Raw genomic sequence first — 21,743 nt, 5'->3', positions numbered from 1 at the left:
CTCAAGCAAAGGTTGCTTTCCTTGGGGACTGCCTCCTCCCTGCGGAAGGAGGATTTGGGACTGCGCTGGCAGCAGCGGGGGATGCGATGTTCCTCGCCCAGAGCCCACGCAGCGAGCTCAGCATCCTGCGGAAGAAAGCACCTCCACACGCTCCCAGCTCCTCGGGGTTAACCGTGTCCCGAGCAGAAACAACAGCCTGAAATCCCCTCCCTTCCTTCCTCGCCTTCTTTTTTTTTTTTTTTTTTTATAAAAGAGGGTCAAAATCCAGCCCCGCTCCCCAGGGCAGAGCTGGGGTGTGCCGGAGGGGAGAGCCAGGGCAGGAAGGGAGCGAGGCGCTGGGCTGGCCATGGGCTGCGACCTGGGAGCGTTGCCCTCCCTGCCCCATCCCCACGGAGCCACCGGGGCTGTGGGACCGGGGCTGTGGGATGCTTTTGGGACGGGGTCCAGCCGAGCCCAAGCGGCTCGGTGCCGGCAGCGGGGACGGCCTCGGACCACCCCGGCGCTGCTCTAGGGGCGTGTGGCCCACGCCTGTGTCACTGGGAGGGGAAATACTGAAATGCTCAGCTGCTGCGAGGCGGGGGAAGGCGTGGGGCCAGGCGACGAGCTGCCCTCGCTGCGGACACAGTTGCTACAACAGCGGGGTTTGGCTTCCAGGCAGCTGCTGCGCCTTCGGGGAGCCGGGTCCCTGCCAGCGGCGCTGCCGGAGGATGCCTCCAAAGGGCAAAGGGAAGGGGAAAAGAGTGAAGCAGCAGAAAAGGAGAAGTGCAGGGGGTGAGTTTGGGGTCCTGCCTGCCTTGAGGCAGCAGGGATGTGAGCCTCGCATTCCCGCTATGCTGAGGAGGAGGAGGAGGAGGCAGCAGGGTCCCCAGGGCTCTGTGCAGCATCCTGCTCCCCGCTGCACCTCCAGGACCTGGTGGGGAGCTTCAAAGTGCCAGGCCCCGGCTTCCACAGACCTCCGAGAGTGGAAGAATGCCCGGAGTGGGGTTTGGGAAGGGTCCCCAAAGCTCCGTGCACCAAGGAGCCCGGCTGCTGCCCTGTTTTCCCCCCGAAATATCAGCCTGCGGTCCCACGTGAGGGTGCAGCCTCTGCAGGGAAGTTGCTTGGAGTAAAACCGGCTGCACCCTGCCTCAGTGTCGGCAAAAATGCAGCCCTGGTGCCAGCCTTTCAGCTGCTGGTGTGTCCCGGCCAAGCCTTCATGGGGCGAGCATCCCGAGGGAGCTGCCCCCGAGCCACGTGTGAGCCCTCGGTGTCCCCGGGCCGAGCCCCACGGCCGGGCTGCTCCTCACTCCCTCTCTTCTTCCTCCCCTCTGGCTGCAGAGAGCCGAGCTGAAGCCACGTCCAGGAGAGCGGCAGAAGAGGCTGACAGCCTGGGAGAGCACCCGGGTGAGGTTTGGAGGAGCCAGGGGCAAGCTTGGGAAGGGAAAGAGGGCAGGAAAATCGGGGTGCTGGGCACGGCACTGAGCAGGGCACCCGCTGCATGGAGCCCTGCAGCTCCCCGTGCTTGCACGGTGCTGCTCCAGGGGTTGGATCCCCGTGGGTCACCCCCTGTGGGCACACAGACCTCACAGCAGCCCCATATCTCTGCCTCGCAGCCCCGTGGGCGAGGGCAGACAGCGTGGGGCTCCGGCGGAGGCTGCAGGAGCTGGAGCAGGCGCTGGAGCAGGCACAGGAGGACAAAAGAGCCATGCACCAAGGTGAGGGAGAGGCAGGAGGGCGCAGACGCAGGGTCCCACACCTTGGGACGCCACCGAGCTCAGCCCAGCTCTCCCTTCGGGCCATTTTGCTCAGCCCCTGGCTGCAGAAGCCCCCGGCCATGCCACTTCCTCCAGCGCTCGAGCCGGAGCTGGTGTGAGCAGAGGTGAAAACCTCAGCCAGAGGTTTGCGGTCTTCGCCACATGCAAAACTCCGGGCTCATTTTCGCTCTCCCACGCTCGGCGCAGAGGCTGAGCGGTTCCCCCACAGGAGGAGAGCCTCCCCCCCGGCCACCAGGGCCGGGTTCCCAGCTCGGGGAGCTCCCTCCCATCCCTCCTATCGCCCCTTTCTCCTCTCCCCGGCTCCCAGAAATGAGCCGGCGGCACCAGGAGCTGCAGAGGCAGGCGGCAGCCCACAGCCAGCGCCTGGAGGCGGAGGTGAAGAGCCTGCGGGAGCAGCTCGGTAGGGCCCCAGACACCCCCCCCTTGCTGCTGGGATGGGGACGGGTTCCTTCCAGGGCAGCAAAGCACATTTTTTGGGGGGAGAAACGGGAGATGGGAGCCATTCGCCTTGCGCTGTGGGCACAGCAGGAGCTGAAGGCAAAGCCTGACCCTGCTCCCGGCACATCCCCTGCAGCGGGGATGGGGCAGGGGCCGTGCCACACGCCGTGGGTGCAGTGCCAGCCTCCCATGCCCTCGTCCTCAGTGTCCCCCGTCCCCAACCCCGCAGCCAGCAGGCTCCAGGAGAGCCAGAGGAGCCACGAGGCTGCCAGCAAGGCGCTGGCAGAGCGGGACAGGACCATCGCCCAGCTGCAGGGCACGATGCGCGCCATGGAGAGCGAGTACGAGCAGATCCTCCACGTGAGTGGGGCTGTTTTTTTGGGGGACGGGGCTCCCCCGGGCAGCACCGTTCCCCTTCTCACTGTCCTTTCTCCCAGCAGGACAGCCTGGACCTGGTGCTGGCCAAGCTGGCCGAGGCCAGGCAGCACTGGGAGGAGCAGGGCACGGCCGTCGAGCTGCAGCACAAGCAGCGCCTGCAGGAGTTTGGCCTCAACCCCCTGGAGATGTAGCACCCCGGGGGACTCCAGGAGGGGGCCAGAAGCATGTGGGGAGCCTCCCAGCTCCACATCCAGCCTGGGTGACGGATCCTGAGCCCCACAGCCTCCGTTACACCACCCACGGGACCGGCGGAGTGGGTTCGTGTCCTTTATAAAGCGCCAAGCAGAACAGGACGTTAGGATGGAAAGCTGACCACCTATTCTCACAGTCACGGCGTTTTTACCAGCCCTGATCCTTGTCGGTTTTACCATCCCATAAAGTCCAGGAGCGGAGCTGGGGGGCTCCTCCAGTGCCCCGAGGCCTCCCCTGCTCCTTCTCCCCTTCGCCCGAGGGCCAGCCCCGGGCTGAGCCCAGCTCCAGGCTCCCCCTCGCCCCGGGTCACGGCGTGAGGGGCACTGCCTCGGCTCTCCTGGGGGCGACCCAGAGCCTGGAGCTGGGCGAGGGCTCGAGTGCCGCGTCCCCAAACGCTCCGGGAGGCGGTGAGGGCGCAGCTCTGCCTTCAGGTGGCCTCTGATAAAAACCTGGGGCCGGCCTCGGGCAGCGGAGGTGAGTCCGTGCGAGGTGTGATGCCGGCAGCTCCAGCCTGGAGCAGCGTTGGCCATCCCGAGCGGCTCCTCGGCTCTCCGGGGAGCTGGAACCGGGAGCAGCAGCAGGCTGGACCCGCCGGGGCCGTGGTGAGGGCCACTAGAACGCCTCGTGCAGCCACCTCTGCTCCTCCTTGCACGGGCTCTGTGGGGACAAGAGGGCAGCACACATCCACCCGCTCCCTGGGTGGGTTTTGGGGAGCTTTGTGCTCAGCCCCTGGGGCCGAAGGGCCACGCAGCCCCTTCCCACCAGCCCCAGAGGGCCAGGGAAGGACCGGGACAGGAGCAGCGCGGCGCCACGGGTTACCTGGGCGATGGTTATGCTGTTGGCAGCAGCCACCAGCCAGGAGCCGGGGCCTTTTGGTCCCACATCGACGTGGCAGAGCCCAGGGGAGCCGTGGGGAGAGGGCAGGGAGGGCGTGCAGGAGCCCGAGGCAGGGTCACCGTCCTCGAGGAACAGCAGAGGGGACAGCCCCAGCTGGAAAAGAGCACCGAGGGGTGAGTTGAGCGGCTCGTGGAGCCCCACAGCAAGCCGGGGACCCTAAAAGGACCTCCCCACGCAGCTTTGGGGCTGAGATCCACCCCACAACCTTGCTCTCCCCGCACCCCGGGGGTCCCCGAGGCGTACCGAGCGGTAAAACTCGTCGCTGGCGGGGTCGATGACCAGCAGGGTCACCCGGTCCTCGTGGGCGCGGATCCTCAGCACCGTCTGCTGGTGGTCCAGCCCCTCGATGCTCTCGCCGTTCACCGCCAGCACCCGGTCCCCTTCCCTCATCCCCGCCCGCTCGGCCGCCAGCCCGGCATCCACCTCCCACAGGAACTGGCCTGCCGCAGAGGGAAAATGCTCATGGGGGGGGGATCCCACACTTCTGGACCCCAAATCCTGCCGGGAGCAGCCCCCAGCACAGGCAGGGTGCTCGCAGCTCTCCCCGATCCCCCCCTCACCTATCGCCCCCGCCCCGTAGTCGTCCTCCTTGAGCAGGAACCCGTAGCCACCGGGGCCCTTCACCATGTGCAGCTCGCGAGCTTTATAGGGCAGCCAGGAGGCGTCCGCCGCCGCGGCCGGCACCTGCAGCCCCCGCAGGCGATAAAACTCCTCCACGGCGCCCGACGCCACCAGCAGCGTCATTTTGCTGCCGCTCTGCTTCAGCTGCAAGACAACCAGGGGGTCGCTCAGCGCCACGGTCAGCCCCGCGCCCGTCCCGGGAGGGGCAGCACGCACCTTTCGGGCGAGCTGGGCGCGCGAGCAGCTCCTCACGCTGGCCCCGTTCAGCTCCAGGAGCCAGGAGCCTGTGGGGACCCCCGCTCTGTCCGCCGGGCCGCCGTGCCGCACCGAGAGCTGGAACGTCCCCTTGGTGCCTGCGCCACGGGATGGAGCGGGATGCAGCCAGCGGGGTGGCACCACCGGCGGGTTTCCATCCCCGTTCCCCGTCCCCGTCCCCGTCCTGTACCTTCTGGCCCCGAGACGCTGAAGCCGAAGCCGCTTTTGTCCCTCCTGACGTGGCAGAGGCGCGGGCGGACGTCGGCAGGCAGCAGCTGGGCCAGGTCCCTGCCCAGGGCTTTGGCTGCTTCGTAGGAATCGCCGTCCAGCACCGCCAGCAGCACCTGGTTCCCGCTGGCCTTGATCCTCTGCACCACCTCGGGGCACAAACCCATCCTCCAGGACTTCACCCCGCAGAACGGGACCTCTCCAGCAGGGCTCAGGGGGGGCAGCCGGGGACCCTCTGCACCCCCCCGAGATGCTCGGGGCTTACCCGCTGGTGGTCCAGGTGGTCCACGAAGCGCCCGTTGACCTGCAGGAGCCGGTCCCCGTCCTGCAGCCCCCTGCGCTGCGCCAGCCCCCCCAGCTCCACCTGCCTCACCACGTGCCCCCCGCCGCCCAGCTCCTCGTGGAGGCAGAAGCCGAAGGTCTCCGCGCTGCCCTTGCTCAGGAGGTAGAAGCGGGGCTCCCCCGCGGCCTCTCCGTCTGCGAGGGGGCACGGGCGGTGAGCAGGGGCCGCAGGGATGCTCTGCGGGACCGGGACCCCCTCCCCGTAGCCGTGGGGGTCTCCATTTCCCTCTGCCACGCGCGCCCTGGGGTGCCCTGATCCCGCAGGAGAGCGGGGTGTTTACCCGTGTCCTCAGCCAGCGACAGGGCCGGGTTGTCGATCCCATCTTTGGGGTTAAATTCAAACTTTCTGAAATGATAAAGGGCCGGGGGGAGGCCACGTTAGGGCAGCCCCGGCGCCTTCCCCTGCGTGCCCACCCCAGCCCTGCCAATGGGGCACACCGGGAGGGGCTGTCCCTTTTGGGGCTGACCCTACACCTCTCCCGAGCTGACAGCTCAGGGAAAAACCTCCCCGGGACCAGGAAGCCCGTCCCGTACCGCCCCAGCACAGCCCCGTTATGGGGCCATATAACGGGGGGAGCTCAGCACTTACACGATGGACGTCCTGTCGCCCTCGAACCCTGCGGGGGGAGAGGAGAGGTGAGCTGCGTGCCGTGCCAGGGGGCTCGCAGAGTCTGCACAGCCCCCCCCCCCCGAGCCTTTTGGGTGGGTGTAAGGAGGGCGACGAGACCCCAAAACTGCTGGAAACCTCCCCACCTCTTCCAGCACGATGCCCCGGAGAGGGGATTCCTGCCGAGCCCCCCCCCAAACAGCCCAGCTGCGTTTTCCTGGCTCCCTCCCGGCGCCTCCCCGGGCTCTGCCGCTGCCCTACAGAGCCGGGGACGTGCCCGTGGGGCAGGGGCTGTGCGGGACGAGGCCCCGTTCCCCCGGCACCTACCTTCCACTTGCTTCATGGCAGCAGCGAAGGCGAAGGGGGATCAAGGTACAGGGTGAAGTGGCAGCGAGGCCAGCGTCCCCGCCTCTCCCAAGACGCCCCAGGTTTAATGGTTAAACAGCCCCCGACGTCTCCCCTGCCCTCCCAGCCCCGGGGCACCGCCTGCCCTCGCCCAGCAGGGCTGGGAATTGGGACCCAGCACCCCGAGGAAGGGGCTCGGGGACAGCCCGAGGGGGGGGGCTCCCAGCTTCAGCAGGGAAGAGCGAGACCAGGAAAGTAAAGCGGAGCGCTTTAATGGCACCGAGGATTTCACAAGCAGGGCTGGGACTCTCCAAGCCCAGAAGAAGAAGAAGAAGAAGTCCCGGGTGTTCCTGGGCTCCTGGTGGTCCTCCCACGTACCCAACGCCTTGGACAGCCTCAGCAGCACCCGACCGCTGGGCATCTCCCCCCGGGGACAGATTTTCCTCCCCGCCCGGCCGGCGGCTCTCACAGGGTCCCGTGCTGGAGCTTCGCCAGCATCCTTTTGACCTCGCTCTCCACCCGCAGGAATTTGGCTTTCCTCCAGGGGTTGCCCGTCTGCCTCCGGCTGCTCTCCAGGTCCTGCAGGAGGAGGGCGAGGTGCTGGCGAACCCGCTCGCGGTCCCAAAAGGGCAGGTTCCTCTGCACGGTGCTCAGGATGCTGGACCAGTAGTCGGAGACGTCGGTGCCCGCCGTGAGGAAGACGAGCGCCCTGACGCCGTCCCGCTCCATGCGCAGGCTGTGCAGCGCCCGCTTGCCCTCCTCGCTGATGTCGTTGAAGTACAAACTTGGGGGGAAAAAAAAGGAGAAAAGGAGAAAAGGAGAAAAGGAGACAGCGATGGGGCAGGATTTCGGGGAGTGAGGTGGCAGCAGGAGGGCTGTCGGGCGGGGAGCATCGCCCGCGAGCGGGCGGGCTGAACTCACTGCACTTTGTCCAGCGTGGCGTGCTTCTTGGCCACCTCCACCACGCTCAGGGCGGACGCATCCGTCAGGGAGTTGTAGCCCAGGTTGAGCTCCTGCAGCTGCTGGTTTTCGGGCAGGCGCCGAGCGATTTCCTCCGCTCCCCGGTCCCCCAGGGCGGCGTGCAGCAGGGACAGGCGGCTCAGCGAGCGGTTCCCCGCCAGCGCCTCGGCCAGGTGCCGTGCCCCCTGCACCCCCACCGGGTTGTTGGACAGCCTGCGGGGCACGGGGACGCGCGTTCAGGGAGCTGACGGTGCTGGGAAGGGGGTCCCGGAGCGGGGAGGGGGGTTTTTTTTGGGGTGGGGATGGAGGCAGCACTCACCGCAGGTCGCTCACGGCGCACTGGGCGTGCAGCAGCAGGGCGCGCAGCTCCTCGCAGGCATCAGGGCCCAGGCTGTTGAGCTGCAGGCTGGTGCAGGGCAAAACACAGCGGGTGGAGCAGCCAAAATGCTGCCTGGGGGGTGGGGGGGGGACCGCTCACCCCGTCCTCCCCATCACCACCCCGCTTGGGCTCCCCAGACAAAGCCCCCCGAGGTTTCCTCCCCAAAAAGGAGCACGGGGCACGGGGGCAGTGTCAGCTTCAGAGCCAGCGCCGGCAGCAGCGAGGGAGAGGAGGGGACCCCGAGCACTGCCTGGGGGTGCTGAGGGTCTCGGGGGGGAGCAGGACCCCTCCAAACCCTCCCCAAGCTGCAGAGGAAGGAAGCGGCGCCCAGCCCCGCTGCACGGCCGCCTCCATCTCTGCGAGCGCTGCTCGCCACCCCCTGGGCGACGGGAAGACTGCAGCGCCCCAAATGGTCCGCGACGGACCCCGTGGCCCCCTCTTTGGGGTCCCCATCCCCTGCTCGCACCCAACGGGGCGAGCTACCGGGGGGCACCGAGCAATGGGATGGAGCCCGCGGGCACCGGGCGCTGCTCGCGGGGAGGCTGCGGGGGGACTGCAGGTCCCGGCACGCAGCGCCCGAGCCAGGAGCAGGGCACGACGGATGCTGTAGTCCTCGGGGATGGCTCCGAGCACAGACAAAACCCTCCTGCCCTGCTCCCTGCCCCGGCTGCAGGCGAGGAGAGCCCGGGGGACGCCGGCCGGGTACTCACTGGAGGACTTTGCAGCGCAGCAGGACGGGGAAGAGGGTCCTCAAGCTGGCGGCGTCCAGGTTGCAGGAGGTGAGGTTGAGCTCGGCCACCTCGTGGCCCGCCGCGCCCAGGACGGAGGCCAGCACGGAGCACTTGAGGGGGGTGAGCTTGACGGAGGAGAGGTTGACGGTGCGCAGGGAGCGGACGGCCTCGGCCGTGAAGCGCTCATTCTGGAACTCGTGCAGGAAGAAGAGGTAGTCCATCAGCTCCGAGGGGGGCAGCCCCTTGCGGCTGTTCCTGATGACGGTCTTCTTCATGGCCTCGGCGATCTCCAAGGCCGCCAGGTTCTTGATGGAGCAGCCCAGCTGCTCCAGGAGGGCGCGGTTGCGGCGGGACAGCAGCCCCCCCATGAAGATGGGGAAGAGCTCGAAGACCTCGTCGTCGGGGGCCTCGTCGGGGTGCCGCAGGGGGCCCTCCACGCCCAGGATGCTGGAGTTGATCTGGTCCAGGACGTCGTCGTTGTAGTAGTCCTCCTCTTTGAACAGCTCCTCCGCCATGGTGCGAGCGATCGTGTCGCGGTCCTTGCCGCTCAGCCGCGAGAAGAAGCGGGGGAAGATCTTGAGCAGGTTGAAGAGGACGGGCAGGAAGCGCAGCGGGAGCACCTTGGAGACGATGCCCAGCACCACGGCGGCGTCCTCGCTCACCTTGCCGATGAGCTCCGACAGCTCCTTGCCCACCTTCTGCGCCAGGGTCTTCTTCTCGCCCAGCACCACGTAGAGGGCGGCCAGGTACTCCTGCATGGCGGGGATGGTGAAGACAAAAGCGTGCTCCCTGCCCGGCTGCACGCAGGGCGTGAGGAAGAAGGGGAAGACGTCGCTGCGGAAGACCTCCAGGAGGTTGAGCTCGCTCTCCGTCTTCATCTCCACCTCGAAGCACTGCCGCAGGTCCTCCTCCGAGAAGCAGGTCTGGCGGGACATCACCCCCTCGTGGGCCAGCTTGCCCACCGTCTTGGCCACGTACTTCATCATGGAGACGGCGGTGGGCTCGGTGCTGTCCAGCACCTCCCCGCTGAAGTTGAGCCTCAGGAAGCTGGTGTAGATGCCCGTCAGGGTCTGGCTGGGCGGCACCGTGCGGGTGAAGTAGAGGAAATGCAGCGTGGTGCACACCAGCCAGCAGTAGGAGGGCAAGAAGCAGGCGGCGGCGATCTGGTTCTGGCGCTCCAGGTTCCTCCAAAGCATCTCCACCAGGTTCTCCTGCTCGCCCGAGCCCTCACCACCCTCTCTGCCGCAGCCGGGCTGGCTGAGGCGCATCTGGAAGTAGAGCTTCTGCAGGTTGGTGTCGGAGAAGCCGCAGATCTCGGCGTAGCGCCCCACGTACTTGCCGGGGATGCGGCGCACGGCCGACGGGCGCGCGGTGACGATGATGCTGGCCTGGAAGCGGAGGTGGCCGGCTGAGCTGGGAGGGTGTCGCCTCTTAGCCAGGCTCAGCGGGACCCCAAACCTCTCACCAGGAGCACCCCGGGGGTTGGAGAAGCTGCCGCCCGAAGCGCGCTGGTTCAAAGCTTGCCCAGGCAAAGCGCACCGAAGAGCTTTCCCCATCCCCTGCTGGATATAAATTACACCTGGGAGGGCACAGCCCAGCGGGCAGGCCCCCAGCTGCTGCCTTCTTCGTCTTTCAGGCCTCCCCAAAGACCCCCCAGGGACAAATCAGCGAGAAGCCACCTCGGGGAGTCCCTGCAGGGACGGAGCCTGGCTGTTGACTCACGGCCAAGCTGGAGAAGGAGCGATTTGCACAAAAGCCAAGCCTGAAGCACAGGGGAGCTGGAAGGGGGGCCACTGACCTCTGGCAGGAGGTACTTTCGCAGCAGGTTGACCACGATGGCCGAGGGAGCGATGGGCTCGCTGGGGTCGCAGCACAGCTCGGTGCCAGCCAGCCGAAAGTCCAGGTTGAGGCGCTCCAGGCCGTTGAGGATGAACAAAACCTTGAGGTTGGAGGCGCCCAGAAGGGGAGCCACGTCCCGGAGGTGCTGGTACTTCTTGGTGACGAGGCGCCGCAGGGAGATGGGGACGCGGCTGTGGGACAGGTCCTCGCAGGAGAAGGGGACGACCAGCTCGAAGCGGGGCAGGAGCCCGTGGCACCAGTCCACCACCATCTTCTTGATGAGGGTGCTCTTCCCCGTGCCCACGGTGCCGTAGAGCACCACGTTCTTCACCTGCCGCCCGCAGGCGTCCGCCTCGAAGAGGTTTTGGAGGCTGATGACCCGCCTGGAGGAGCGCTGGAGCTGGTGCCGGACGGTCAGCTCGGGGGAAGGCTTCAGGATCTGCTCCAGGGAGCTCTCCCGGATCACCGGGTCCACGTGGACCGCGTCCAGCGAGAAGGAAGGGCCGAACTGCCTCTCCTCGCTGGGCTGGTTGCTGAACCACGCCGCCAGGCTCTTCTGGTGCTTCTTGATGGCATCTAGGGGGGAAAAAGGCGTTGGCAAGAGGAGGGCTCCTCGCCAGCAGGGACCACAGGCTCCCCCCATCCTCCTCCACGCTCACCAGAAGAGGCCACAGTCCTCAGGTGGTCCAAGCCGTGCCGGGAGGAGCTGCGCTGGGCTGGGGGGCCCTGGGGGCCTCCTTGGTGGCGAACACAGCTCCTGGGGCAGGAGGAGAGCATCGGGAGCAGGGCAGGGGCTGGCAGCGGGGTGACGAGGGACCCGGGGACCCCATGGGGTTGGGGTGAGGCAGGGAGGATGGGCAGGATTGGGAAGGGGTTATGGGGTGGTGCTGTACCTGGGCAGGGAGACGCTGTCCCCGCTGAGGATCTTCCCGTGGAAGGAGCCGCCGGCAGCACCTGTGGGGTCACAACGTGCTTTGGGGTCCCACACAGCCTCCCCCAGCCCCGCAGGGCTCACAGCACCCCCGGCACCACCTCGGCACCCCATAGGGTGCCCCATGGGTGGCTGGGGTGGGTGCCCAGGGGGGACGAGGTGACCCCAGGACGGGGGTGGATTTGGGGTCTGGGCCCCGTAGGGGTGGTGTGGGCTCACCTGGCAGCGAAGCAGCTCGAAGGTACGGCCCCAAACAGGCCCAGGGCAGGCAGCCCCGGCCCTGCACAGCCCGGGACATCCCCTATGTGAGGAGAAGGGTCAGGCAGCGAGGTGAGATGGGGGCCGGGCAGGGCAGCCCCCCCCCCAGACCCTTTCCCTGCTCCTGCCACCTCCTGGCCCTACAGCTGGCAGCCTGGGCTCAGCCCTGACAGCGTGGCAAAACCCAGAGGGGAGGGCCAAAATATTGCAAAAAAGGGGAAAATGGGGGGGTTCCTCCTGCCGGACCCCCCCCCCCCCGCTGGGCTTTTCAGCGCTTTCCCATTAAAACCCCAAAAAGCCCCGCTCCCGCTGCCCGTCCCCAGCCGCGGACAAGAGGCTCAGCAGCCCCCCCAAAAACCCCAAATCAACCCCAAATCAACCCCAAATCCCAAACCCAACCCCGAGGAACCCCCCCCCCCGGAGCCCCCTCCCCGCGTTCCCAAAGCCCCCGCAGCCGCTGCCACCTCCCGCGGGGGCCCCCCCGGGATCCCCCCGACGGCAGCCCCGGCTCGGGAAGGGCTCGGCGGAGGGCACCGGGGACTTCCTGAGGCTTGGCCCCCCCCCGGCCCGCCCCGTTCCGCCCCGGTTCCCCCCCCCGGACCGCCCCCGGTCCCGCCCGGTCCCCGGGAGCAGCGCCGGGGGGAGCGCGCCCCCGCCCGGAGCCGGGGATGCGGCGGGGACGGGGCTCAAGGAGGGGACCGGGGAGGGTTTGGAGGGGCTGGGGGGGGACTGGAGGGAATTGGGGGGGGGTCCCGAGGGTGTTTTGGGGGTCCGGGGGCGGCTGCAGGCCGGGCTGGGGCAGGGTTGTGCAATGCGCGCCTGTACGGGCACGCAGCGCGCCGCCGGCCCGCAGGGTGTGGAGCTGCTCCGGCACCCCAAAAAGTGCTGGGGAATCCCAGGAACCGCCCAGAAAATCCCAGCCTGCACCCCCCGCCCCCCCCTCGTGCTTGCACTCGCATCCCAAATGTCCCTCCTTAAAGCCCACGGGGGTTGGGGTGCGCCCCCCCCCCCAGCACCCATGGGACACCCGTCCCCGTGCGCCTCTCCCCCCAGAGAGGGGAGGCAGCCCCATAAATACACTACACACACCCCATAAATACACTATAAATATAGGTTTTATTGATGTGTGAAACCCCACGAGCACAGCTGGCACCCCCCAAACCCTGACACACGCCGCGACGCCTCCGCCTGCCCCAGGGCACCGCTGAGCACCGCCAGGACCCGAGCACGCTGTCCCCACGGGGCATCCCCCTGTGGCAGCTCCCCAGTCCCTCCCAGTCTCCCCCAGTCCCCCCCAGATCCCAGGGGCTCGCTCCCACCCTGCCTGGGTCCGGCCAGGCCCTTTTGTAGGGTCAGCAGTGCCCCAGCTCTGCTGCGCAGCCTCCCCAAAACGAGGGAGCAGGACTGGAGGCGAACGCCCCCCTGCACCCACCTCCCTTGGCCTCGGGGCTGGTATCTCCGCGATTTTTTTGGCAAATGGACCCTGGGAGCATGGGGTAAAGCTGCTCCTGCGTGTGTGCCCTGCGTGGAGGTGAGGGACCCCTGCCTTGGGGCCGAGGGAGCCAGGGGAAGGAGCTGAAGCAGGGTGCGAGGGGTCGGAGTGCAACCAGCGCTCCCCAGGAGCCAGAGCCACAGCCTTGAGCCGCGGCCTCGTCCCTTCAAAGTGCATGGCAGGGGCAGGGGGGGTGCAGGAGGGGAGAGGGGGTGTGGGGGAAGAAGCCTGCTCTTCTCCATCGCCCTCCTCGTGATTATCCGGCTGGGATCCCCACGGTGATGCCCGCAGCCAGAAGCGTCCCCGCTGCCCTGCCCCGTCTCTGATAATAAAGTGCATCCTCGCTGCTGCCACAGCGCTCAGGACAAGCCCAGACCCCCCTCAAGCCCCCCGTCCCCACACCCCAAAGCCCCCGGCAGAGCCGTTCTCCCCCTCCAGAGCTCACCCCAGCCCCGGTCCTCGCCCCTCTGGTCCCCGTGTTTGGAGCAGCAGGAGGCAGGGCCCGCGTAAAGCTGCTCCATCAGCACCTCCGGCTGCCTCGGGATCCACACCCAGGGGAAAAACCTCAGCCCAGCAGCACCCAGCCCGTGCTGGGCAAGGCTGAATAAACCCCAGGAGAACGGCAGGAGGGGGGCAGCAGTCCCAAAATCCCCCCCCAGGCAGTGAGATGGAGATGGGGGACAGCCCTGCAGCTCCGCCACCCCCTGTGGCTTCCCCACAGGGCACGGCACGGGGGCAGCAGGGGAGGAGGACGAAGGAACCGAAGGGAATTTCACAAAGGGACAGCGAGAAGTCAGCCGAGAGCCCCTGGGGAAAACCCAAATGCTCAGCACGGGGGCAGGTCCTGCTCCCAGCCCCTCGTGGCTCCGAGCTCCTCGTGTCCGTGCTGTCCAGGCAGGGGAAACCCAGCCCTGCATCTGCCATCCATCTCCATCATGCGGAGCAGTCCCAAAACGAGCCAAGGGAAGCAAAGGAGAGTCCCGAGGATATTGCGTGCCTGGGGCCGAGCTGTGCCCTCCCCTGTCCGTGCTCCAGCAGCAGGTTCCCGGTGGGATCAGCACAGCCCCGTGTCCTTCAGAGAGGCAGCGAGGTGCCCAAACGCCTTCCCTCTCCTCCAGGGGTGCCTCTGGGGGAGCCGCCAGGGACCCTTGCCAAAAGGGACCCTATCCAAAAGGGACTTTACCCAAAAAGGGACCTCATCCGGGCACCAGTGCCCAAACACAAAGCCCTTTCCCAGCGCCAGGCTCACCTGCTGCACACAAACTGCGCCGAGACCTCACCTGCTCCCCAGCCCCAGTCTGGGGCCCATTTCTGTGTGCTCCTACCCCAGGAGGGTCCCGCTGCTTTTATCCTCTTGGCTCGGATCCCAAAGACAACCGGGACCAAAGAGGAGGCTGCCAAAGGGCTGGGAGCACCGCCCCAATCCCACAGACCCTGCCAGGTCCCCGGGTTTGTAGCAGAACGAGAGCCCCGCGTCCTCTGCCCACTGCCTCCCCTTCCTCTCCATGCAGGCTGGCAGCAGGGAGGGCTAAAATAAAAATTAAAAAAGAGGAAAAAAATAAAAAGAGGGGAGATCTAGGCCAAAAGGAAGAGGGGATGCAGCAATCTCTGCGGCTACGGCGGCAGGAAACACGAAAGCCTTGTGCAACGGGGCCTGCTGAGTCTTTGGGCTCCTCTCCATGCTGATGCTGCCAGCCTGGTGCTCCGGGGGCTCGTGGTGGCTCTGCGGGTGTCCCCTCCGGGCACGGAGCAGCCCCCTCGGCCCTTTGGGACCGTCCCCGGTGCCCCTCGGAGAGGAGCAGGGTGGCCGGAGGGGCCCCAAGCTCCGTGGGATCCAGTGGTCCCCGGGGAAATGAGGGCGGCAGGCGCCAGGGCTGTACAAAACGTTGGCGATGAGGAGTGCGTGGGAAGGTTAAAACAGTTCCGAGATGTCTCAAAACCCTTCTCGACTGAGCCAGGCCTGGCTGGCACCCACCGAAACGGCCCCGGGGCGCCGGGTCCGGCTGTGTCTGTCCCCAGGCCAGGCCCGGGAGCGGCAGCGGGGCCCCCGCGACCCCTTTATCTCTCCGACTTGACCTTGTACCTGAGCACCAGGTACGCCAGGAGCCGCAGGATGACGAAGAAGATGCCCAGGATGAGGAAGTCCAGGTAGAGCTTGGCCTCCTCCACGTCCAGCTCCTGCAGGATCTTGATGGGCTTTTGGAAAGGGCAGAAGTCCTCGAGGCACTCCAGGTCCTCGCGCTCCATGGCGTAGATGGTGAGGATGACGCCCTCGAAGCCGTACCTGGGGCAGAGCACCCCGCGCTGTCACCCCCCTGTGCGCCCCCACAACCTCCCCAGCCCCACGGGGGGGTCCCCACCTGACGTAGGAGACGTAGGAGCTCCACTGCAGGTAGGTGGGGATGGTCTTGAAGCTGACGAAGAAGCCCGAGAAGAGCAGGACGGGGATGGCGGTGACGGGGCCCACGAAGGTGGCCACCTGGGGAGCACAGCCGCCCAAACGCGGGTCCCCAAATTTACTCCCGGGACCCCCCCCCCCAGCGACCTCCCCTTCCACCCCGGGTACCTCCGAGCCCCCTCCTGACCTGCAGCGAGGTGGAGGCGGCTCCGATGAGAAGCCCGAGGGACTGAGCCACCAGGGCGGTGGCGGTGGCCAGGGAGGAGAAGAGGAGGAAGCGCGTGGCTTCGGGGGGCTGGCCCGTCATCCAGTACACGATGCTGCAGTAGGCGATGGGGCAGATCACCTGCGGAGGGGACAGAGCCCTGCTGGACCCTTTTTTGGGGACGCAGCGGAGCCCAGGGGGGTTTGGGGGGCCGCGGTTTGGGGCTCACCTGGAAGGGCACGTCGGCCATGGTCTTGGCCAGGTAGTAGGCTTTCAGGCTGTACCAGTAGTTGAGGTGCTCTCGCAGGAACACCGACATCTCCTGGGGAACTGCGGGGTGGGAAGGGGTGGGCAGAGCCCCAGCCCGGGCTGCTGCAGCCCCTCTGCCCACCCCAGTGGGGATAAATCCCCCCCCAGCAGCTGTCTGCCCGCGGGCAGGAACCCGAACGGCTTCACCGGGGGGGAAAAAACGAGGCTGGAAGGGGAATTTGGTGCGTGGAGAAGTCAGCAGGGCCGGGGGGTTTCAGGCAGAGCTTTTTGAGGAAGCGAGAGGGAGAGGCAGCAGCGGGGAGCACAGCCCCACAGAGCTCCTCTCAGCAGGAAGAAAAACTCCACAAGTCTGCTCTGGGCTGGGCAGCAACCAAACGCAGCACTGCAATCCGCTCCGGGACATCCCCATGGGCGTTTTTCCCTTTTTCTTAAGATTTTTTTCCCCCTCTCCTGCCCAGTTTCCCCCCTTTCATCCAGCTCAGCCCCCCCCCAGCACCCAGCACCCCCTTACAGGTGAGGATGGTGGGCATGAGCGCGGCAAACATGAGGAAGAGCATGGAGAAGAAGAGGAAGCCGGTGTTGTTGAAGACTTTGCCCGCGTCGTTGCCGATGTGCAGGTAGAGCAGCCCGATCAGCACCCCGATGCAGATGTGGGACATGAACCGCAGGTGGGTCAGCACCTGTAGGAACGGGGGGCAAGGGGGCTGAGCGAGGCAGGGCCCCGGCCCCGCAGCACCCCGGGGTGGCAGAGCACAGCCTGCCCCTTGCTCCAGGGTGAGCCCCGGGTGGGCTCCGTGCCCCTCACCGTGTCCCGCAGGATGCAGACGAAGGTTCTCTTGAAGAGGATGCAGAACTGGGTGGAGGTGCTGGTGGCGAAGGTGTGGCTCTCGATGTGGTCCACGTCCTGCCAGACCACGGACAAGCCAGAAACACGGCTCAGGGACGAGGGATCACCTCCCAACGGGGGGTACCCAAACCTCTTGGGGTGCCCCCGCTGAGCACCCGCAGCGTGGGGCAGGGGGGACGGAGGCGTCCCCAGCCGGGCACCCCGGGATCTGTGCCCCCCATGGCTCCAGGAGCCTGCTCAGCTCCCCGCTCACCGCCACGCAGTGCGCCGGGCACGAGTCGGCCTTCTCGGGGCTGCCTTTCTTCTCGGCCATGGTGCACATGCCGTTCTGCACGGCGCGGAACAGGACCGGGTTGAGGTCCCCGTACTCTCCCGAGGCCACCTCGATGACTGCAGAGAGGAGGACGGGAGCCCTGAGCGGTGCTGAGCCAGCCCTCGGCGTCCCCTCTGCTTCACCAGCACGTGGGAGCCCCCGTCCCTTTGGGGTTGGGGCCTCGCCACCCCAAAAACACGGCCCGAGACTGGGTGAGGGGGGCACTCACTGAAGTCGGCGGGGTTGTGGTAGGTGGGGCAGTGGAGGCCGAGGCCCTTCAGGTAGGGGATGAGGTTGGTCACGACGCCTTTGAAGATGCACTGGCCCTGGCTCAGGATGTACAGCTGGGGAAAAATAAAAAAGAAAGCAAATCTGGCAAGCACGGAGCACAGCGGGGACCCCTCTCCTGCTCCTCCCCACCCGTGGGACACCTTTATCAGCCCCCACACTCCTCCCAGGCCTTCCCTCCCTGCCCGAGGGGCCCCGTGCCCCGTCCCAAACCTTGTCGAACATCTCGAAGAGCTTGGCGCTGGGCTGGTGGATGGTGCAGATGATGGTGCGGCCGCCCTGCGCCAGGGAGCGCATCAGGGACACCACCTGGAAGCAGGAGGCGCTGTCCAGGCCACTGCGGCCACGGAGGGGGAGGAAGAGGAGAAAGAAAGAGCAAAGAGAGAAGGGGAGAGGTGAGAGGGGAAAAAGGACGCCCCAAAAGACACCCTCCAGCTGCAGGCACCCCCTTCTTTCAGGCCCACGGAGGAGGGCAATCCCCGTTGCAGCCCCCCCGGGGGTCCCACCTGGTGGGCTCGTCGAAGAACATCACCGGGGGGTTGTTCACCAGCTCCAGGGCGATGGCCAGGCGCTTGCGCTGCCCCCCCGAGAGCGAGCTGGTGCGGGTGTAGGAGCACTCCAGCAGCCCCAGCGCCGTCAGGATCTCGTTGACCTGGGGGCACAGCCTCCGTCACCGCCACACCCCGGGGACCCTCGCCCCGTCCCCACCACCTGGGGGTCCCTTCTTCCCCCGTTCTGGGGCGAGATAAACCCCAAACCCACCTCCCTCGGCACTCACCAGCTCCTTCTTCACCTCCTGCTTCTCGCTCAGCTTCAGGTTAGCGGAGACCTGCGGGGGGAGGACGGGCAGGGCGAGATCCCCTCAGACCCCAGGGGCATCCCCGATCCGTGTCGGGGGGATCACAGCTCACGGCGAGGAAGCAAAGGCGAGCAGGACTGGCCCCCCACACCCCACCACCCTCATCAGAAGGACCCAGCAGCAGCGTGGAGGCCCCGCAGGCCCCCCCCAGGAGCTCACCATCATGGCCTCGAGCACGGTGAGGTGCGGCAGCAGCATGTCGTCCTGCATGATGTAGCACGACATCTTGCGGAAGGTGCGCAGGTCCCGCGGGCGGCCGTTCACCAGGATCTGCCCCTTCATGCCCGTTTCCCTGCGGGATGGAGGAGCCCAGCGGGGTGGATGAAGCTCAGGACCCCCCCCAAAGCCTCCCCAAGCGCCCCCCCAGCCTCACCGGTAGCCAGCCAGGATGTTCATCAGCGTGGACTTGCCGGCACCCGAGGGCCCCATGATCCCGATCAGCTCCCGCTGGCAGAACTTCCCCGACAGGCATTTGAGGAGAGTTTTGTACCCTGGGGGGGGAGAGCAGAGCGGGTCCGGAGTTTGGGATCAGGGCAAGGGGGCTGTGACAGCATCCCGGCACCGGGGGCACCCCAAAGACCTCCACGTGTGCCACAGCCACTTCTAGGGTGCTCTCTGCCCCCAGTTTTTGGCTGGTCCGAGAAAGAGCCGTGCCCTAGATGATCCCACAGAGCAGGAAAAAAAACAGGAGGGAGCCTGCTGAGGGTGGCCACGGGGCTGTGACACGGTGCCACCTTGTCCCACCCCCGGCGGAGGGGCAGGCAGAGCCCCCAGGCCTGCCGGCTGCTGCCTTCATTGGCATTCACGCCGTGGCTCCCGGCAGCAGCCAGCGCTAATCAGACCTGGAATTATCTCTGCTTTAAGGCGGCTCGTTAGCATTTTGTGGCAGCAGGAACGCGGTGAGGACGTTTGGGGGGGGAGCAGGGAACGAGCACAGCCCCATGCTGTTGGGGAAGCGCCCCAAAACGCAGCCCCGGCAGGGGAGCTGTGGTTTGCGGGGTGCTGGGGCTACGAGGAACCACGGATGAGGGCTGGGCACCTCTTCCCAAAACGCCCACCCCACACCCCGTGGCTGCAGCTGCGCCTTGGGGTGATGCCACCACATCCATCCCCACCCGCAGATGGGGACAAGCCTCGGGGCCAGCCCTGCGCACCCCACGATAACGGGGCAGCCCCTCTCCTGGAGCAGAAATCCGGCACCTCCAGCCCCTGCCAAGTCCCCAAACGCACCCCTGGGGTCCGGGCACCCCGAGGGGAGAGGCACGGGGGGGGGGAAGGGGGCGGGCAGGGCGCCGTGGGTGCCGGCAGCGGGGCGAGCGAGCGGCGCGCATGCTGCTCACGTCGGCGCCACTGCAGCTTGCGCAGCGGTTACTCGCGTTCATTGACTGCCAGTAACCTCCTGCTTCAGCACCCGGGGCCAGATCCTGGCCGCCAGCACCACCGCGCCGCCCTGCCTGCTCCGGGGGGAAGGCCAGCATCCTCCTCCTCCTCCTCCTCCTGCCTCCCCCAGCAACCCCACGAGCCCTCGGCGCGCTCCTCGCCGCCGGTGCGCACCCCAGGACCCCCGGGTGCTGCGCCCTGCTCTGCCCCGGGCACCCCCAGCTCCTGGGTTTGGCCCCCACCTCGTGATTCCTCAGCATCCCGAGGCAGAGCTCGCCCTGGGGCTGGTCCCGCCGCCGGGCGCTGCCTCAGTTTCCCCACCTGCAAACCCTCGGGGCCGAGCAGGGACCCCGCAAGCCTTGCTGTGCGCACCCCCAGCCCCGCCGCCCTTCACCTTCCCCAGATCAGCTCCCCCCCCGTCCCACGGGGCTGCCTGATTGGCATCCCATTAACAGAGAGCTAATTAAAGCCGACTACCACCCACCAGCTGCCAGCTGCCTCCCCTTTTTCCTCCCCGAGCTCTGGGCCGGAGTGGCACACGGGGACAGGGAGCACGGCCCCGGCTGCACGGGGGGCTTCTGGAAAGGACCCCACACACACACCACGCACCCCTCACCACGCTGGGGCACCTTTTGGGGTCTCCTGCAGTTGGCACAGCAGCCACCACACCCCAAAACACCGTGCTGAGGAAACTCAGCCATCCTGGCTGCCCCCCTGCCAGGAAAGTGCCCCACACAGCCCCAAAAATGGGACCTGGTTTTGGGGCCAGGCAGCTGAGCACCACACCAAGCTCCTGGCGCTCATTTGGGGCAAAAAAAAAGGACGGATCCAGCACAGACGATGGCACTGGGGACCCGGGAGAGGTCAGGGAGCGGGACAGAGCTGTGACAGCCCCAGGACCCCTGCCCGGCCGCGGCCCCTACCTCTCTTCCTCCACCAGGAGCCCTCGCGCACGGAGTAGGACAGGTCGATGAACTCGATGTTGACGGCCGAGCGTTTCGGGAGGTGGGAGAAGCGCTGCGCCTCCGTGATGTGGTTCTCCACCTTCTTCAGGTGGGTGGTGAGCAGCGGGGCATCCGGGGGGCTGCCGTGGCACACGGTGTCCTCCAGGGCGATGGAGACGCAGGCGGGATCCATGCCCTTCTCCGCCATGGTGGCGCGCTGGGGGAGACGCAGAGCTCACCGGGGGCCCCCTTTTTTGTTTTTTTTTGGGACCAGGGACCCATTTCACGCCCCCCATCCTTCACCAGCACAGCCCCGGTCGCCAGCCCAGCACCAAACTGGTGTCACCACGCTGTCACCCGCTCCATCCCCGCTCGGCTCCCATCCCCCTGCAGCATCATGAGCCGGGATCGGGGGTCCCCCCCGTCCTAAAGGGACCCCCCCAGCTGTGGGGCTGCCCCCCCACGAGGCTTTGCCAACCTACACGGTGCCGAGCCGCAGGCTGCAGGCGGCTCCCGGCCGCAGCTGCAGTGCACACACGCAGCCCCTGAAAGGCGAGGACGGCCTCGCGAGGAGCTGCGCCGAGATCTCCCCGCTGCAGGCACATCCCTCGCAGGGCTGAGGGTGGGGAGGGGGCGAAAAAAAAAAAAAGAAAACAAAAAAAAAAACACAAAAAAAACCCACACAAACAAAACCCAAAAATCACCAACCCTAAGGGAGAAAAGGTGGGTGCCAGGGCTGCAGGATCCCCCCCGCCCGCCCCCTGCAGCCTCAAGCTTTGCTCCCCCCTTGCTTAAGGGGGTCAGTGCCGGGGGGCTGATGGATGCGGGGGGGCTCGAGGCTCACCTCGCCTCCTCTCGTAACCAGCAGCGCTCCCAAATTCCCCCCAACCCCCCCCAAAATCCCCTCTCCGGGGCTGGGCGCGCTCACGAAGCGGGGGCTGGGGGCGGCAGCTCGGCCGAGGACCTCCCTCCTCCCTCCCGGCCCCTTCCCTCCCCGCTAGCCCCGAGCTTTTTGGGGACCCCCCCAGGACCCCCCCGGGGCTCTCACCTGCCGGGCTGCGGGCTCCGTTCCCAGCGCAGCTCCCGGGGCTCCGCCGCTCCCCGCTGCCGCAGCGCCGCCGCCTCTCTCCTCTCTCTCCTCTCCTTTCTCCTCTCTCCCTCCCCTGCGGACAAAGGGGCGCTGCCCGGAGCCCGGGGGGGGGCTGCCGGGGGGGTGCCCGGTGCTCAGCACCCGGCTCCGGGCTGAGCTTTGTCCCTGCGGGTCCCCAGCAGCCGCGGTCCCCTCCCCATCCCCGTCCCCATCCCTCCGCGGGGCTGCGATGCGCACGGATGGCAGGGAGGGAGGGAGGGAGGGAGGGAGGGAGGGGGGGGGAAGGAGGCGGCTTTGGGGGGGTCTGGGGGAGCCGGGGGGGGTCGGGGCAGCGCCACCCGTGGCCGTGTCACCTGTGTCCGTGTCTCCCGTGGCCCTGCCGCAGCCCCCGGCCCGGCTGAGCCCCCCGCTGCTTGGGGGGGTGGCGAAAAAAAAACCCTCT

At 67.3% G+C, this 21,743-nt stretch overlaps 4 protein-coding genes across 9 annotated transcripts; 1 reads left to right on the top strand and 3 right to left on the bottom strand.

Annotated features, from left to right (window-relative positions):
* The first annotated feature begins 584 nt into the window (after positions 1–584).
* On the top strand, positions 585–3,022 carry DRC12 (dynein regulatory complex subunit 12 homolog). 3 transcript variants are annotated; one of them, XM_084495974.1, is made up of 6 exons: positions 585–771; positions 1,318–1,383; positions 1,593–1,694; positions 2,062–2,154; positions 2,422–2,552; positions 2,633–3,022. In XM_084495974.1, exons 1-6 carry the CDS (start codon positions 708–710, stop codon positions 2,759–2,761), a joined length of 585 nt encoding a protein of 194 aa, XP_084352100.1. In that variant the 5' UTR covers positions 585–707; the 3' UTR covers positions 2,762–3,022. The 3 variants fall into 3 exon arrangements, with proteins under 3 accessions (XP_084352100.1, XP_084352101.1, XP_084352099.1); XM_084495975.1 differs by lacking the exon at positions 2,062–2,154; XM_084495973.1 differs by having other exon boundaries at positions 2,062–2,552.
* NHERF4 (NHERF family PDZ scaffold protein 4) lies at positions 2,885–6,568 on the bottom strand. Of its 2 annotated transcripts, none has more exons than XM_084495971.1 (10): positions 6,496–6,568; positions 5,755–5,782; positions 5,447–5,511; positions 5,089–5,300; positions 4,786–4,972; positions 4,557–4,693; positions 4,280–4,484; positions 3,963–4,159; positions 3,642–3,812; positions 2,885–3,479 (listed from the first exon to the last, which is right to left on the bottom strand). In XM_084495971.1, the coding sequence occupies exons 1-10, from the start codon at positions 6,536–6,538 to the stop codon at positions 3,435–3,437; spliced, it is 1,290 nt and encodes a 429-aa protein (XP_084352097.1). In that variant the 5' UTR covers positions 6,539–6,568; the 3' UTR covers positions 2,885–3,434. The 2 variants fall into 2 exon arrangements, with proteins under 2 accessions (XP_084352097.1, XP_084352098.1); XM_084495972.1 differs by lacking the exon at positions 6,496–6,568 and adding an exon at positions 6,100–6,250.
* On the bottom strand, positions 6,374–11,748 carry NLRX1 (NLR family member X1). The gene is made up of 9 exons (XM_084495970.1): positions 11,680–11,748; positions 11,177–11,258; positions 10,920–10,980; positions 10,686–10,783; positions 9,986–10,602; positions 8,167–9,575; positions 7,397–7,483; positions 7,039–7,290; positions 6,374–6,901 (listed from the first exon to the last, which is right to left on the bottom strand). The coding sequence occupies exons 2-9, from the start codon at positions 11,253–11,255 to the stop codon at positions 6,583–6,585; spliced, it is 2,922 nt and encodes a 973-aa protein (XP_084352096.1). The 5' UTR covers positions 11,256–11,258; positions 11,680–11,748; the 3' UTR covers positions 6,374–6,582.
* Positions 11,749–13,140: 1,392 nt separating this feature from the next.
* Positions 13,141–21,486, bottom strand: ABCG4 (ATP binding cassette subfamily G member 4). Of its 3 annotated transcripts, none has more exons than XM_084495781.1 (15): positions 21,260–21,486; positions 20,191–20,428; positions 18,261–18,378; positions 18,047–18,179; positions 17,807–17,857; positions 17,535–17,680; positions 17,242–17,365; positions 16,970–17,084; positions 16,681–16,817; positions 16,386–16,484; positions 16,092–16,260; positions 15,540–15,640; positions 15,293–15,451; positions 15,068–15,186; positions 13,141–14,991 (listed from the first exon to the last, which is right to left on the bottom strand). In XM_084495781.1, the coding sequence occupies exons 2-15, from the start codon at positions 20,417–20,419 to the stop codon at positions 14,766–14,768; spliced, it is 1,926 nt and encodes a 641-aa protein (XP_084351907.1). In that variant the 5' UTR covers positions 20,420–20,428; positions 21,260–21,486; the 3' UTR covers positions 13,141–14,765. The 3 variants fall into 3 exon arrangements, with proteins under 3 accessions (XP_084351907.1, XP_084351909.1, XP_084351908.1); XM_084495783.1 differs by lacking the exon at positions 21,260–21,486 and adding an exon at positions 21,056–21,078; XM_084495782.1 differs by lacking the exon at positions 21,260–21,486 and adding an exon at positions 20,694–20,765.
* Positions 21,487–21,743: the final 257 nt, after the last annotated feature.

The sequence above is a fragment of the Aythya ferina genome (assembly GCF_964211825.1).
Source record: "Aythya ferina genome assembly, chromosome: 22".
In the NCBI taxonomy this organism is placed as follows: domain Eukaryota; kingdom Metazoa; phylum Chordata; class Aves; order Anseriformes; family Anatidae; genus Aythya; species Aythya ferina.
This window is presented reverse-complemented; position numbering and strand designations above follow the sequence as displayed.

Coding starts and splice junctions, on each gene's coding strand:
- DRC12 (XM_084495973.1), top strand. CDS start 708: ATGCCTCCAAAGGGCAAAGGGAAGGGGAAAAGAGTGAAGCAGCAGAAA. Junction 1,695..2,061: donor CAAAAGAGCCATGCACCAAG/GTGAGGGAGAGG, acceptor CCCGGCTCCCAG/AAATGAGCCGGCGGCACCAG. Junction 2,553..2,632: donor AGTACGAGCAGATCCTCCAC/GTGAGTGGGGCT, acceptor TTCTCCCAGCAG/GACAGCCTGGACCTGGTGCT.
- NHERF4 (XM_084495971.1), bottom strand. CDS start 6,538: ATGCCCAGCGGTCGGGTGCTGCTGAGGCTGTCCAAGGCGTTGG. Junction 5,301..5,446: donor GTCGCTGGCTGAGGACACGG/GTAAACACCCCG, acceptor GCCCCCTCGCAG/ACGGAGAGGCCGCGGGGGAG. Junction 4,973..5,088: donor ACCACCTGGACCACCAGCGG/GTAAGCCCCGAG, acceptor TTGTGCCCCGAG/GTGGTGCAGAGGATCAAGGC.
- NLRX1 (XM_084495970.1), bottom strand. CDS start 11,255: ATGTCCCGGGCTGTGCAGGGCCGGGGCTGCCTGCCCTGGGCCTGTTTG. Junction 10,784..10,919: donor GACAGCGTCTCCCTGCCCAG/GTACAGCACCAC, acceptor CTCCTGCCCCAG/GAGCTGTGTTCGCCACCAAG. Junction 6,902..7,038: donor GCCACGCTGGACAAAGTGCA/GTGAGTTCAGCC, acceptor TTTCCCCCCAAG/TTTGTACTTCAACGACATCA.
- ABCG4 (XM_084495781.1), bottom strand. CDS start 20,419: ATGGCGGAGAAGGGCATGGATCCCGCCTGCGTCTCCATCGCCCTGGAG. Junction 18,379..20,190: donor CTCCTGGTGGAGGAAGAGAG/GTAGGGGCCGCG, acceptor CTCCCCCCCCAG/GGTACAAAACTCTCCTCAAA. Junction 15,452..15,539: donor TGGCCGACGTGCCCTTCCAG/GTGAGCCCCAAA, acceptor TCCCCTCCGCAG/GTGATCTGCCCCATCGCCTA.